At 42.4% G+C, this 15,218-nt stretch overlaps 1 protein-coding gene across 1 annotated transcript; it reads left to right on the plus strand.

Annotated features, from left to right (window-relative positions):
• Positions 1–9,671: 9,671 nt before the first annotated feature.
• On the plus strand, positions 9,672–11,923 carry oxgr1a.1 (oxoglutarate (alpha-ketoglutarate) receptor 1a, tandem duplicate 1; the record flags this gene model as incomplete). Its single annotated transcript, XM_080720547.1, has 3 exons — positions 9,672–9,905; positions 10,460–10,621; positions 11,342–11,923. 3 exons carry the CDS (start codon positions 9,672–9,674, stop codon positions 11,921–11,923), a joined length of 978 nt encoding a protein of 325 aa, XP_080576673.1.
• Positions 11,924–15,218: the final 3,295 nt, after the last annotated feature.

The following is a 15,218-nucleotide window of genomic DNA, read 5'->3' on the forward strand; positions in this document are numbered from 1 at the left end:
CTGGAATTATTAAAACATAGCAGATATACAAGCTCACAGCGCGGCACCGAGTGCCGCGCTGCGAGCTTGTAGATCTGCTATTTTTGAAAAGTCGTGAAAATGTGTGCAAATCTTTGAATATATGTATTTTTTGAGTGAACATTTGTAACTCAAATTTCGCTTCTGGGGGGTCCCTGGAACTACATATTTTGAGATGGGGGTCCGTGGCCAAATACATATCATTTTGGGGGTCCTTCACATGAAAATGTGTCAGCACCACTGACATAGAAACATAGGTTTTTCAAAAAACCTTGAAATATTCAAAGATTTGCACAGATTTTGACGATTTTTCAAAAATAGCAGATCTAGAAGCTCGCAGCCCTGCACTCGGTGCCGCGCTGTGAGCTTGTATATCTGCTATTTTTCAATAGTTAAAGCACAAAATGTGATTGAATCCTCGTACCCAGGGCCCAGAATTTGGTGCGACACCCCTGCACTGGGGTAAGTATTCACATTTATTAGTTTTACTATTTCTTTTACTTTTAGTAAAAGTATCAATACCCTATTGTAGAAATAGTCTAAGTACTAGGTTTGATATTTAAAATGTACTTGAGTAAAAGCACAAAAGTATTGGTATCAAAAATGTACTTAAAGTGTCAAAAGTAGAAAGAACTCATTATGCAGAAGTTTTCAAATATATAAAAATCTTTTGAAAATATCGACGCATTGTTAGCTTGTAGATCGTCTATTTCAATTGGCTGAAATGTATAAAGGGCTGAAGTGGCTAATGTATGTGTAATAATCAAAATCTACAAAGTAGTTGGTAACTTTGGTAGTTTTCATATTTATGTAGAGGAGTAAAAGTACAATATTTGCCTCTGAGATGTAGCGTGGAGCAGGGCATTATAACGACTTGTGATTTTTGCAGGTCGACTCGACTCAGTAAAAAGTTGAGTTGAAGTCGACTTTATCGTTTGATGACATCATCATATCACACACGACCCCCCAATTCCCCAGATGATTAACTTAATGTGAAACATTGTTTTCTCACTCAACTGTAAACAAACCAACATAAAGTTTAAGTATATAGAGGATATCTTCACATTTCTAAAGTGCCAATTTAAGGACTTTTTAATACCTCTAAAATGGCAAATTAATTGTCAATTTGTCAAATATATAGAGGCAGAAATTGTGAAAATAGCCGATCTACATGCTCACAACGCCTCGCGATGCGAGGCGCAAGGTTCACCAAACCAAGGTTCACCAAAAATAGACGATCTACAACAGGGGTGGGCAACTTTGATGATGGTGAGGGCCACTATATGTCCACCTTCACTCCAGGGGGCCACATTGCATATTGCTTACGTCCTACTTTGTCACTTTCTAGTATCTCATACAAAAGAAGCAAAAAATATATAGTATAGTCAATCAAACTAACTAACAATTCTCCTACATTCTGTAATTGTGTAGACTTCTTGTAGCCTAAGTAATGCAGGTGTTTAAAAATAATTGAACTCTTGAGAGCGTACGGGTCCATTTGGTTTCATTTTACATTCTCAAGATCTCAAGAGTTAAAGATCTATAAGGGTCAGTTTGGTTACCAACCTTCCATCATTCAGCTGGGGACCACCTGGAATCCCTTCAGTGACCACTGGTGGTCCCCGGACCACTGGTTAAAAACTAAGCAGCCATCCAGATGAAGGAATTATGTTAGTAATTCGTGAAATTGTAGGTAGGCTGGAAATGGTTTCAATCTGAGCTTCAAGTATATGCCATTGATAAATGCAGAGGATAATATTAACGTTAAAGCTTTGTTAGTAGCCTATATGCTTACAATAGGGCATTTCCTATCACAACAAGGAATGCCGTAATTCGCCATATGGTCATAAAGGGACTGCAAATATAAACAGAGGAGTAGGTGGAGAGAGAGAGAGACTCATAAAGGGAGGGGGCGAAGATAGACACAGGTGCTTGTTGTTGGACACTGTAAACTGTGAGTATACTGTCACTTCTGTTGCTTTTATTCTCCTGTATGTATTTATAATTTAACTCCTCCTTGCACTGTATGTTTGTTGTTTGATACATTCTACGATTAAGATAATATTACAAATTATTGTAGCCTATTATTTGCAATTTTGAACCACGTGTTCTACAGATGCACACGGTTTTCATGTTGTCCAAAATAACACCCACCTTTTCTAATGGCCAATTTATTATGCCCAGAAAGCCCAGAAATTACAAAATATACATGTTCCAAAAAATCAAATACTTTAGTCCAATCATAGATTTAGAAAAAGTCATAGTATACTATAGGCTCAATGAATGCCAGAAACGTCGCCCTCTTTCAAAGTCGCCCCAGACTCGTTTCCCAACGGGTCTGTGGCCTTAAGCTAGATGCAGATTAGACTAAAATCAAATCTGTGCTTCTGGGGGTCCCTGGAACAAAAAAGTTTGCAATAGGGGTCCATCCGTGGAACAAAGTATTTTGAGATGGGGGTCCACGGCCAAAAACACATTTTGGGGCTCCTTAACCACTGATTCTACAATTCTACATTCTACAAATGTCTTCTAAATCATAACAATTTTCTGAAAAAAAAAACGTATGTTGCCATCAGTGTTTCTCAAACTTTGTCATGTGAAGGACCCCCAGAATGATATGTATTTGGCTACGGACCCCCATCACAAAATATTTTGTTCCAGGGACCTCCAGAAGCAAATATTTGATTTTAGTCTAGTCTGCATCTAGCTTAAGGCCACAGACCCGTTGGGAAACGAGTTTGGGGGCGACTTTGAAAGAGGGCGACTTATCTGGCTACCGGCTCAATCAAACAGGTTTGCTGTGCCACCCAGTGCAAAGTAAGCTACATGTAGGCTATAAATTATTCAATGTATGTATTCGTTTATTTATTTAAAAATGTAATGTATATCATTTAGTCCTTAGCTGTTGTTGGAGTATTTGTCACACATAACTGTCCATGACAAGTCTCAGTCCGCATTTACCTTTGCAGTGCAACTATAGGAGCAGTGGGCCACCATTTTATTCAAAGGTACAGTACGTGATATTTTTTTGTTTAATTATGTGTTCAATATTTATTCTGATAATCATTGAGAGTGTTCATTCAACAGCGGTCAAGCAATCAATCAATCAATCAATCAATCAATCAATCAATCAATCAATCAATCAATCAATCAATTAACAAGTGAAATTGGAAGTGATAGTAGCCTACAAAGTTGGAACTGGAAAACTATCAAATGGAAGCTGGTAAATTCTCTCTTGGTTGGCTGAAATTGGCAAACCACTCGAAAATGTATTTTCTGTTCATTGGACAGCTGGATAGTCAGTGAGACCCCTTATCGAACTAACACACATAGCAATGATTATCGGAATATAGAGCTTTAACTTTATGACTATACACTTTTTAGTTTTAACCAAACCCAGCCAGCACGTCAGGACCTGGACCAATCAGTGACGTCTCGATTGGGGCCAGATCACAGCCCATATGGGGATGATCTTGACGTCATTACCAGGACGTCATGGACTTTTTTGTTTGACAGGATTATTTTCATCGTTTGTAATGTTAGTTGAAATATGAGCATATAAGGTTATCTGGGACATATCATAGGACTAGACGTGACAACCAGGAATAGTCTGGTGACCACCGGAGAGACGGGTGACAGCCGGAATGTAGATGGCACCCGGGAGCAGGTTGGGTTAGCGCTCCAGCCTGTGTCTTCCGTGAGGAAGAAGCCCAACAAACCCACGATTAGGCCTTTAGGAGGGCCATTCAAGCCGCAAGCGGAGCCTGCAGCACCGCTGCTCAAGAATCCACCACTCCTGAGTGAAATGTCTGGGGCTGAAGTCTGGTGCAACGCACAGGTCCTGGACCTGGTGAGAGCAGGAGTGGACCTGGTGAGACGTAGGAGGGGCCCGGACAGGAGTAAATCCACAGAGCCTAGTCCTTCCAAGCGCCAGACTTCCTTTCCTAGTCTTGGCAGAGTAGTTCTGGAGTGGTGGAGTGAATGGTCCTGTCTTTCCCTAATGGGACTGATCGTGGGTAGCTACCGGGACGTAAGTTGGGACTTGATCAACCCTGGCTGGGTCACCCAAGTGAGGGGTATGATGTTGCAAGACCCGAAACCCCGATGAGCTTGGGCTACATCACTGAGGATACGTCCCAGGTGCATCCATGAGATGTTTTTTTCCGTTACTAGTTATGATATTTATCTGGCCTAGAACATCACCTGATTTCAACCAACATAAATCCTGTCAAACAAAAAGGTCCATATGACGTCCTGGTAATGACATCAAGATCATCCCCATATGGGCTGTGATCTGGCCCCAATCGAGACGTCACCGATTGGTCCAGGTCCTGACCGTGTTTGCTGGTAAACAATATCACTTACAGTACTCTACCTTTCATGCCCTATATTTTGTACAGAGCAACATCTGAGCACTCTCCTGCCTTTGATCCTGGAGAAAATCATGTTAATACCCCCTCTCAAATCCCCCTTTCATGAATCCTAAAAGAGAGCCTATAAATCAGGGGCGTCACAAGTGGGGGAAAAGCGGGACTGAGTTACAGGGCCTAAGGTGGAGGGGCCTGGAATTATGTTATACTTTAGCTATTGAAAAATAACAGATCTACAAGCTCACAGCTTGTAGATCTGCTATTTTCAAAAAGTTGTGAAAATGTGTGCAAATCTTTGTATATATGTATTTTCTAAGCGAACATTTGTAACTCAAATTTTGCTTCTTGGGGTGTCCCTGGAACTAAATATTTTGAGGTTTGGGGTCCGTGGCCAAATACATATCATTTTGGGGGTCCTTCACATGAAAAGGTTTGAGCACCGCTGACATAGAAACATAGGTTTTTCAAAAAACCTTGGAACGATTTGAAATATTCAAAGACTTGCACACATTTTCACGACTTTTCAAAAATAGCAGATCTACAAGCTCGCAGAGTTCCGCGCTGTGAGCTTGTAGATCTGCTATTTTTCAATAGTTAAAGCACAAAATTGATGCGTAATAATAATACGTTCCCAGTCTAAATGGAGAACATTCATGGGGGGCCCGCACTCCCCGCAGTGAATCCTTGTACCCAGGGCCCCAGAATTTGGCGCGGCGACACCCCTGGTCCCAATCCTGTCGCGCATCTATATCGAGGCAGAGCGGGAGACGAGAGGAGAGAGATGTTATAATAAAGTGACACCTCAACAGCTCTTCATCACATTCATAATGAGAACAGATGGAAGCGACACGGAGCTCCTGTCAACCGTGCCTCTGCCTTCAGCACTGTCGTGCACAGGGGCGTCGCACCAAATTCTGGGCCCCGGGTACAAGGATTCACTGTGGGGCACCCTGTGCTTTAACTATTGAAAAATAGCAGATACACAGGCTCACAGCGCGGCACCGAGTGCCGCTCTGCGAGCTTGTAGATCTGCTATTTTTTTGGGAAAAATCATGAAAATCTTTGAATATTTCAAATCCTTCTTAGGTTTTTTTTTTTTTTGTTGAAAAAGCGTGTTTGTTTGTATGTTTGTTTGTTTTGACTTTACTTTTCACTCCCCTTTGTGAGTAAAACAAGGGTTTTATTACTTCTGCCTCCAATACATAATTCTCACATATCTCTGCTGTCGGGCCGAAACCTCCTAACTCCAAAATGTAAAGTTTTCTGGAAAATGAGCTCAAGTGGAGTTAGGAGGTTTTGACCGAAGGGCTTTTTACAACTTTTCATTGGTTCAATATTATTTTAACCAACACACAGACGTAAAGGGTGTTCAATAGCACACATTTATGAAAAAAAGAGAGGGCCAATCGGGTGGAGTTAGCTGGTTTGGCAGAAAGTGTGGAGTTAGGTTTTGTCCCAAGCACTTTTCACTATTATTTTAACCAACACTCAGATGTAAAGGGTGTTCAATAGCCCTGAATTATGCAAAAAAAAAGAAAAAAAATCTAAAACCTCAAAAAAGGAGTTCAGAGGTTTTGGGCAGACAGTGACTGTATCCACAAGTTTCCGCTGGAGTTTACTGGAGACTATCGGGACCAAACTTCCGGGTTTAACAGCAGACATACAAGCTCACGTCGCGTCGCAGATGCAACCCGTTGTGAGCTTGTAAATCGGCACCGGAAGCTCGGTGCAGACGTCTGCGCAATGCACTATGGGGCGTTGGAAACTCGTGGATAGACTTGCTAGCATTTCTCTCTCTCTCTCTCTCTCTCTCTCTCTCTCTATACGTATATATATATATATTACGTATATATATATATATATATATATATATATATATATATATATATATATATACACACACACACACACACACACACACACACACACACACACACACACACACACACACACACATACATACATACATATAGCCCTAGCTCATCATTGACCTATTTTGCAGATTCTCCAAACGCTGTTACAAAGAATATAGGTCATGTTTTGAAATGTAATTATGTTCTGTCTTGGTTTTGGGACAAGATGGATGATGGGGGTATGACTCTTAACTAAACAGTATTTACTGTTCCAGAAAGTAGTTGCATTTTCACGAAGGCAATATTTGTACAGTAACTCACCTTTCCTTTCTCACTCCTGAATATACTGTGCAGACTATAATTTAAAATATGTACTTTCTATTATCAACAATTAATATGAGAATGTATATTCTGTCACCAATTATCGTTAACAGGCCTCTGTCAAAAGTCTGTAATTTACATCCTATTAATTCATATGCAAGTGCCTTAGGTTCCATGCAGAAGACATACATTAAAGGAGTAGTTCACCCCCAAAATGACTTTTTTTCAATAATATTTTTAGTTTTTTGTCACATTCCTAAGACAACAATGTGATAACAATAAATTTACCCCCATTCGTTCCGGATGGGGACCCGTTTCGAAACGGGTCCCCATCCGGAATCTCTAGTCTCCATGGCGTGACTAATCAATAGGAAAAAAAAAAAAAATTGGGGGTGAACTACTCCTTTAAGCTTGGATTATTTTGTATTGTTCTTAATGAACTTTTAATGTATGTTATTAAATGATCTCTTCAATTTTTGAAAGAACTAGTTTCTTTTGCTATATTTTGTTTCTATTTTACATTATGCGCTAAAAAACTCAACTAAAAAGTGGTGCCGGTCTTGAATTCTCACGGGGTTTAAGCTTGGTTATGGAGCCTGATTGCTACTGGCAGAATGAAGAAAGGACTGGCCAAGCCACTTTGTGATGTACAAAAGAGAGGGATGGATCTGTAACATGCTCTTTTTCATCACCACTAGTAGCTCATCATAAACGGGATGGGAGAAAGCATCCAGCCTCCTCCTGTTTAAATTAGTTTTCTCTTCAAAATTGATATAGGGCCTGATAAATATATTATTTGTAAACAACAACACCTTCTTATTCCCCTATGAGATACAATAATCCATCACAAAGAAATAAGAGACAGGAGAGTGATTCAGAGTGAGAATGGAATGTTTACTATGGAGAGAGAGAATTTCAAGACAGGTACAGTACATAAATAATGGTTCAATGGTTCGTGCTCTCTCAAATTATGTTTTGACATGAGTTTAAGTATGGTCATTTGGTCACTCAATGGATGACGTTTCAACAGTTCATAGGATGTTTCTTCTCCACAAGTGGGTTCCATATACGTGGCAAAGAGTTCATAGGTTCCTGAATGGGTGTCCTTCCCTGCAGTGTCTGCATGACAACAGATGTCCCAGGCTGAGCCTTATAAACCAAAACAATTCTCATTGTTTTTGGTACAGCATGGCAGTAGATAAGGCCTCAGTTCTACCAGACAGAAGCCAGGCCTTGTAAATGCTGCACATGGCATTATGGCAGGACACAGTCACTGTGCCTTAAGCCTCGATCAGAGTCGGCTCGGCTATCCACCGCGGTGTAGTCTTTTTGAGTCATGAAACTACAACGTTACGTCATTCCTCGCGGTGAAGAGATTTCCACCGCGAGTCCCGACACATCTCTCTGTTTTTACAATCAGACAGACAGGCTCTTCACTCCGTTCACTAATTGGTCGAACTGGACCAGTCAGTCACGGTGAATGGGACTCCACCGTGACGGACTATGGCCTTCACTTATTTTCTGACTTGAGGTGGAAAAGCTAGTCCAGCGGGCACCTTAACCAGCTTCTTTGAATGGGTTTCCTGCTGGTCTACCGAGCTGGAGACCAGGGTTCGATTCCAGCTCTGTGCGTGAAACAATATATATCATTGATAGATTGATAGACTACATACTCACATTCTCACTGGAGCTGCCTTCTGCCACAAGTACTTCAATTATTTGCACATACAAAATGCTTGGAGAGATCAAGAACTGGGTAGATGCTCACATGAACTGTGAAGATATCGCCATGAACTTCCTGGTGGCTAACATCACTGGCAAAGCCCCAATAAAGGTAACCCCCAGGAAAAAGTTCAAATGTCCTGAGTGCACTGCCATTGATGGTCTGTCCCTGGACCAGACACATATGGTTGAGAGGTCTGAGTGCATCACCAAGTTTGCGTCAGTGTTCGGTACGATGCTTCTGAAGGTAGTGGAGCACCGTGCTGACCCAGTGCTGTATAAGGATGATTTCCCAGAGAAGCTGAAGAGCTTCCCCAACATCTGGACAAGGGTTTGATTTCCCACAACTTCCAATCCAGACTGTACGACATTGACTATTTATTGATAGGCTGTGCTGTACATTAATTCAGGGATTTTAATGCCAGAATGTAAGCTCATATCATTTATCTTTATCTCTCCAAAGCATTTCATGTCTGACTAATAAAGTATTCAATCAATACATGTTTTTAATACACTGATTGATTTTTCTGTCCTGTGGTGGTTAATGATGGTTAAGAACCGTAGTGCATCAAAACTTGTGTCAAGTCAACAAGCATCTTATGACAACTGAAGACGGAATGTCCAAATATTCCTGAGCAACAAAAAGGAACCAAATCCACAGAAGAAGCATCTGTTTGCATCTCTCCACAGTCTCCACAGTCTACTACGTGATGTAGATTCCGCCCCCATTAGCACATACTATGGTGTAACGCAGGGGTCTTCAACAGGGCGTCCGGGACCCCTATAGGAGGTCCTCAGAGTTACAACAGGGGGGCTGCCAAATCCTTGTGTGATAGGATAATTCTTTTAAATTAACAACTTGAACCCTCTACACTACAGTATACTCTTGAGGAGAACTTTAGCCAAAAATAGCAGATCTACAAGCTCTCAACGCCTCGTAGTGCAAGGCGTTGAGAGCTTGTAGATCAACTATTTTTGGCTAATAGGTTTGGTGTAGAGGTAAAAAAAGAGCAGACAAAGTACAGTGAAAGTTAGTGAAAGGTAAAGTTTACTAAGTATCGACGATTGAAAGATTTTAAGTGGTTAAGTCAAAACAAACTTGAAAATGTAGCTACTAGAGACAGCAACTCTGAATAATAGCCGAATAATAGCCTAATAATCGTAAAAGGCTAATTCATATCTTCTTAATAATTATCTTATAATTCATATCACCTTCCCCTCCATCACACATTTATACAATATGTAGTGGGGGTCCCTGCGTCATCTCTCTCTCTGCTAAGGGGTCCTTGGCCTGAAAACGCTGAAGACCCCTGGTGTAACGTCACTTCATCTAAAAGAATGATGTATCTTACCCTATCTTCTTTCTCTCTTAGGAACAAGAAGAGCTATGGCCAGCGGCATGTACCACGACAACGAACACAACTGCACCGACGCGGATCGCCTGCTGCAGCGCCATTTCCTGCCGGTGGCCTACGGCGTCATCTTCTGCGTGGGGCTGCTCGGCAACGTCACGTCCCTCTTTATCTACGTGACCAAGCTGCGCCCGTGGAAGAGCAGCCACGTGATCATGGCGAACCTGGCGCTGACCGACCTCCTGCACGTCCTCAGCATGCCCTTCCTGGTTAGTACAGGGGATAATACACATTTTGGTACCACCCAAGGTGACCGTAACATTTTTGGATTTTCTTCTTCGTACATGTCTCTAGTTTATATTTTGGTATGATAACCCTTTTTGAGAAGTAGCTTAATTGATGTTATCACCCGCTAGAGTTGGTGTCCCATTAACTTTAGATTACAGGGAAAAGAAGGTAAAAAATGATCTGCTTTAAGTAGCATATGAGGCATCAAACTAGGTGTTTTTCATGATTCTGAATCCATTGCAAGCATCGGTTTTGCACGAAAAACATTCCTTGTGCTAAAAACAACGGTTTAGTGGTTTTCACACTTTTCACACATTTGAGGGGCCGTTTTAGCCCAAGGAATGTTTTTACCTTTTTTTTCCCTGTAATGTAAAGTTAATGGGACACCGACTCTAGCGGGTGATAACATCAATTAAGCTACTTCTCAGAAAGGGTTATCATACCAAAATATAAACTAGAGACATGTAGGAAGACAAAATTGTAAAAAACATACGGTCACCTTGGGTGAAAATATCAGTATTATCCCCTGGTCTAGGTGTACTACTACGCCGGCGGAGACTCCTGGACGATGGGGGACTTCATGTGTCGCCTGACGCGGTTCGGCTTCCACATCAACCTGTACGCCAGCATCTTCTTCCTGACGTGCATGGCCGTGTTCCGCTGCGTTGCAGTGCTGGACCCCCTGCGGGCCGTGCAGGTCAGGCACGTGCACACACAGACATCAGAGGGGGGCTTGAGCCCCTGCCCTTTTATCCGTCTGTAAAAAAGTGTCCTCTCCAGACCACGAATGCAGTTTTTACTATGGCAAAAGAAATGCAAATTAACTCTTTCCATGCCATACCTGAAGGCAGCATTCAAGAGAATAGACCCTATTCACGGCCCGCCCACTCAGCAAATTTCTCAGCAACTTCCTGGTGCTGACGTCAGCTTTGAAGGGTAAACTAACACAGAAATCGCTGGACTTAAAGCCAACAAATCATTATTTCGAACGGTAAAGTAAATTATAATGCTTTGTGCCTTTTACTATCTTGTGTTATTGATCAAGCTAGCCGTATTTTATACTTTACTATTCGGAAATTGCATTAAATTTACGATTTCTTTGTTAACTCTATGGGCTTTTGGTAGGGTTTCCCCTTCAGAGCGTGACGTCAGTGGCCTTTGTCCAAACTCTCCTGAACTTGAATGCAGCATCTTATGTTGAAAGAATTGCCCTCTGTGTGTAGAAATCCATGCCATTACGCCACATCTCCAGTATTCACTTGATTATGCTTAGTTCAGTCACAGTGTGGTATCAAGCACCGAAAATAGCCGACCTCCGAGCTTGAAGGTCTGCTATTTTCAATACTTTCACCAAAAGGCCCCTTTTAGAAAATTCAGCCCCTGCCACTCTAACATCCTCTTTACGTCCCTGTTGCAGGTGCAGCGCAAGCAGTGGGGCATCGCGGCGTGCGCGGTCGTCTGGGCGGCCGCAGTGGCGGAGACGGCGCCCATGCTCGACATGATCCACCTGGACCACGCGGACAACAAGAGCTTCTGCCTGGACTTCGCCAGCAGCAACACGTACAACGGCGCGTGGTGGTACGGCTGGCTGCTCACCTCGCTGGGCTTTCTGCTTCCCCTGGCGGTCGTGGCGGCGTGCTACGTCGGCATGGCGAAGGAGCTGGCGAAGGGGCCGCTCACCTCAAGCCGCTGCCGCGTCCGAGCTCAGCGGATGACCGTGCTGATCCTGGTCGTGTTCGTGGTGTGCTTCCTGCCGTACCACGTCCTGCGCATGGTGCGCATCTACACGCGGAAGAACCCCGAGAACCCGTGCGAGCTGGCGTGCGGGGTCAACGCCGCGTACATCGTCTCCAGGCCGCTCGCCACTTTGAACACATTTTTTAACCTGGGCCTGTACACGTTGGCGGGCGATAAGTTCCACAAGGCGTTCCTCCGAATGTTTCACTTGGACGTTTGGCTGGCCAAGGCCAAGTCGAATCAATTGGCCGTTGTGAGCTAGGTTTATGTTGGAGTAGCCTATAGGGTCCCTTCACTTTACGGGGTTTGATCCGGACGGGAGGGGAAACCACTCTACGTCATGTTGCAGTCCTTGACGGACTACACTTTGGCCGGAACTATCAAATCAGTTTTAACCCAAAATAATTTCCCTGAGCTCGAGGACATACTTTTTAGGGCCTACCTAATAAACCCCTTGATGCGGCATAGTTTTGCTTTTGGAAAATCCGTTTGGTGTATGCATCTTTTAGTCCAACTCGTAGCGACTGGCAAGACTACACAAGGCTACTCGAGCATTTTAATAGGGATTGGGGAAACAATCGGGGGAAACCAAAACAAAGCGACGCCGCTTCTTCTGCTTGTGGTTTCCGCCTAGACCGGATCAAACTGCCCGTTGTAAACGATCACCAGCCTTTCCCCCGAGAAAGCCTGGCGAGGCGAGGTTAATGTTGGAGAGGTTACAAAATGCGATCTATTTATTTATCTTGTTTTCTCTCATTCTCACACACACATACACATTCCGTGACACCAAGGGGATTGTGCAGCTTTTGTGCCTGCTAAACCTGTACAAATAAAACAAGCAAATAGCTACAGTATGGTGCAGTATGGTGCTATTTGCACATTTAACTGACTAGTATGCATACATTTGTTGCCAAATGGCGACCCTTTCCATGCAAATATGAGCTTCACTGCCGAAAACAGTCCATTAAAAAACAGCCACACACAGTTAAAGTGAAATTTATTAGCATTTTCATAGTGCTGGTGGCAATTGAAGCACATTTACAATGCATGGGTGTCATGCCCATATCCCAGTGATCATGACAGCAGTGATTGTACTAGTAAGGCAACGCCATTGTCATGCCAGACATGCTCATGCAGATATTTTGACCAGGGTGTCAGACTCATTCTGGGTGGCAGGCTGATTTGTCAAATAGTGATGCTGTGCAAGGGAAATTACTTTCTGTCTGTCACACGCTTGCAAAAAAAAAAAAAAAAAAGAAAAAAAAAGAGAAAGGCGAATAATCCCCAAAAAATGACTAAAAGGGGTACTGTCACCTAAAAAGTCACTTTAAAAAGTCATCTTAAAATAGGAGTTAATATTTTTATGATGTCATTGTGGGAATGCGCAATTACAAGCCAAACAAATTAATTGACTGTACTTAGACTACTGTACTGGTCAGCTGTTGTTGGGGGGCGAGGGGCAGATTACACTGTGACATGAGTTTCAGACTATTTCAGACCGTTTTCAGAGAGACCACGTGACCTACTGTATCATACTATTATAATTTCGGGCCTTTAGGTAGGCTACAGTAAATGTAGCTTACACCACACAACGCATGGTTTATTTCAGGTCTAGGACTAAACAGGAAGAGTATATCTTTTATTTTATGGTTTAACTATGGTTTACCGTGCATTCTATGGAGTGAGTGTGCGCATGGCACTGTTAATATTAGAAGCCTGATGCTCTATCATACTAATTTATTCATATTTTCTTCCATTTGAGGTTTGGCAATAGCAGTCGGAAATAGCAGAGCAAAGAGGAGAAAGAGATAGTCAAAACCAATCGGTTCTCACCAAATTAAAATGTATCTCATAGGGGAATAAGAAGGTGTTGTTGTTTACAAATAATATATTTGAGCCACTGGGGTTGGTCGGTACCATCTGAGGGCAATAATTCTCATAGTGATTTTTGTCAAGGTATACATGTCTATAGTTAGAAAATATGTGATAGCATTGCACCAGTGGTAGCTGTATAGGTGCTATCATGCAATTTACTTATATAACACTAGGCGAAAATTAGATGGGTCAATATATTAAAACATACTTCTTAACACTTCCAGAAAAATTACAGAAGGTTTTTCCAATTGGTTCTGGTACATCTAGGCATGCTGAAAAACATACTGAAAATCTGGGAGAGTATATGTATATATGGCAAGATGGCGTCCAAGTTGGCTGTCAGGAGCTTAAAATGGCTATATAATACTAATACTAATACTTCTCAACCTATAAAGGTGCTTTTGGTATCTAACCCTAGGTTTTAGGGCTCAAGAAATGTGCATGAATCAGTGAAATTACCTGCAATTAATTATGTATTGCCAAATCCAAGATGGCGATCATCACAAGGTTATGTTCCATTGTACTAAATTAGGTAAAAACAACAAATTAGCCTATTTTGATTGAAAATGACCAACATTGTCACATAGAATCAGGTCAATCTTAGTTGCTTCAGGTCAAGGTCTATCTCACTCCTTCTCATCCAAGCAGGCAGCAGATCTGACTGGTTGACATGGGAATGACATGTACAGTATTCACCTCACCATTGACATGTAGGTATTTGTGGTAATCTACAGTGTAGCAAGTATGCTGGAAACATGGTGACTTTCAACAATGTACAGTAATTGTGCAAAACCGATGCAAGGATCAAATACATGTGGTTGCAGCATATGAGGGGCTGACAGGCAACTTCAGATATAGGTCCTGAATGAAAGATGGCCTTTTGTAGCTTATCCACAGGACTCTTAAAGTGGTTTCTGTCAACTGGGCCAAAGATATTTGAACAGATAGAGCAGTACCTGGACTGCAAATCATCTCCATCCTACTGGCTGACAGTGGGTAGACAACTTAATTTTCCATACACTTCACATCTACCATTGGTGACAAGGTGAGCTTCTCTCTCATGGAGCACTTGATGAAGTACTACTTCCTTGCTGGCCATGTAGACTAGAGATCTAACCCAGTACCTGCTGAAGATACATGTGCATTGTGCTCCATGCCAGCATAGAGGGTAAGCCAGACCTGGTCTGCCAGCACTATGATGGATTCTGCAACATTGTCTCTGATGACGAGTTGGGGAGCAGAAGAGCAGAAGATCAGAAAAGTCTGCTGAGCTTGTGTGTGAATGGATACCTTCCCCAAAATGTGCAGAAACAGGGGAAGTTGAAGAACTAGTGTGTCTTGGTTGTAAAAGATTGGGGTGTATCATCACCCACTGAAAGATCACACCATCATCTCACCATCAATTGTACCCACTCTGTTGTGAAGGCTGTGAATAGTAATGTTCTTTACCCAAATGAGATGTCATCCTGATGAGCAATAACAATTAGCAAAGGCTGGTGAGAAAGTTGTACGGCGTCAACGATGGATACTGCTGTCATCTCTGGAAAGGGTATGATACACATGCTCAGGGATGAAACTGTCCTGTTGGTGTATTGGGTGTATCAGGTGGACCTACAGTACAGTGTAAAGTACAGATGGAGTATTGGGATGGAACAGACCTGTGCAACCTCATATTTGTATGC

Source organism: Nannobrachium achirus (assembly GCF_963921795.1).
Source record: "Nannobrachium achirus genome assembly, chromosome: 24".
Taxonomy (NCBI): domain Eukaryota; kingdom Metazoa; phylum Chordata; class Actinopteri; order Myctophiformes; family Myctophidae; genus Nannobrachium; species Nannobrachium achirus.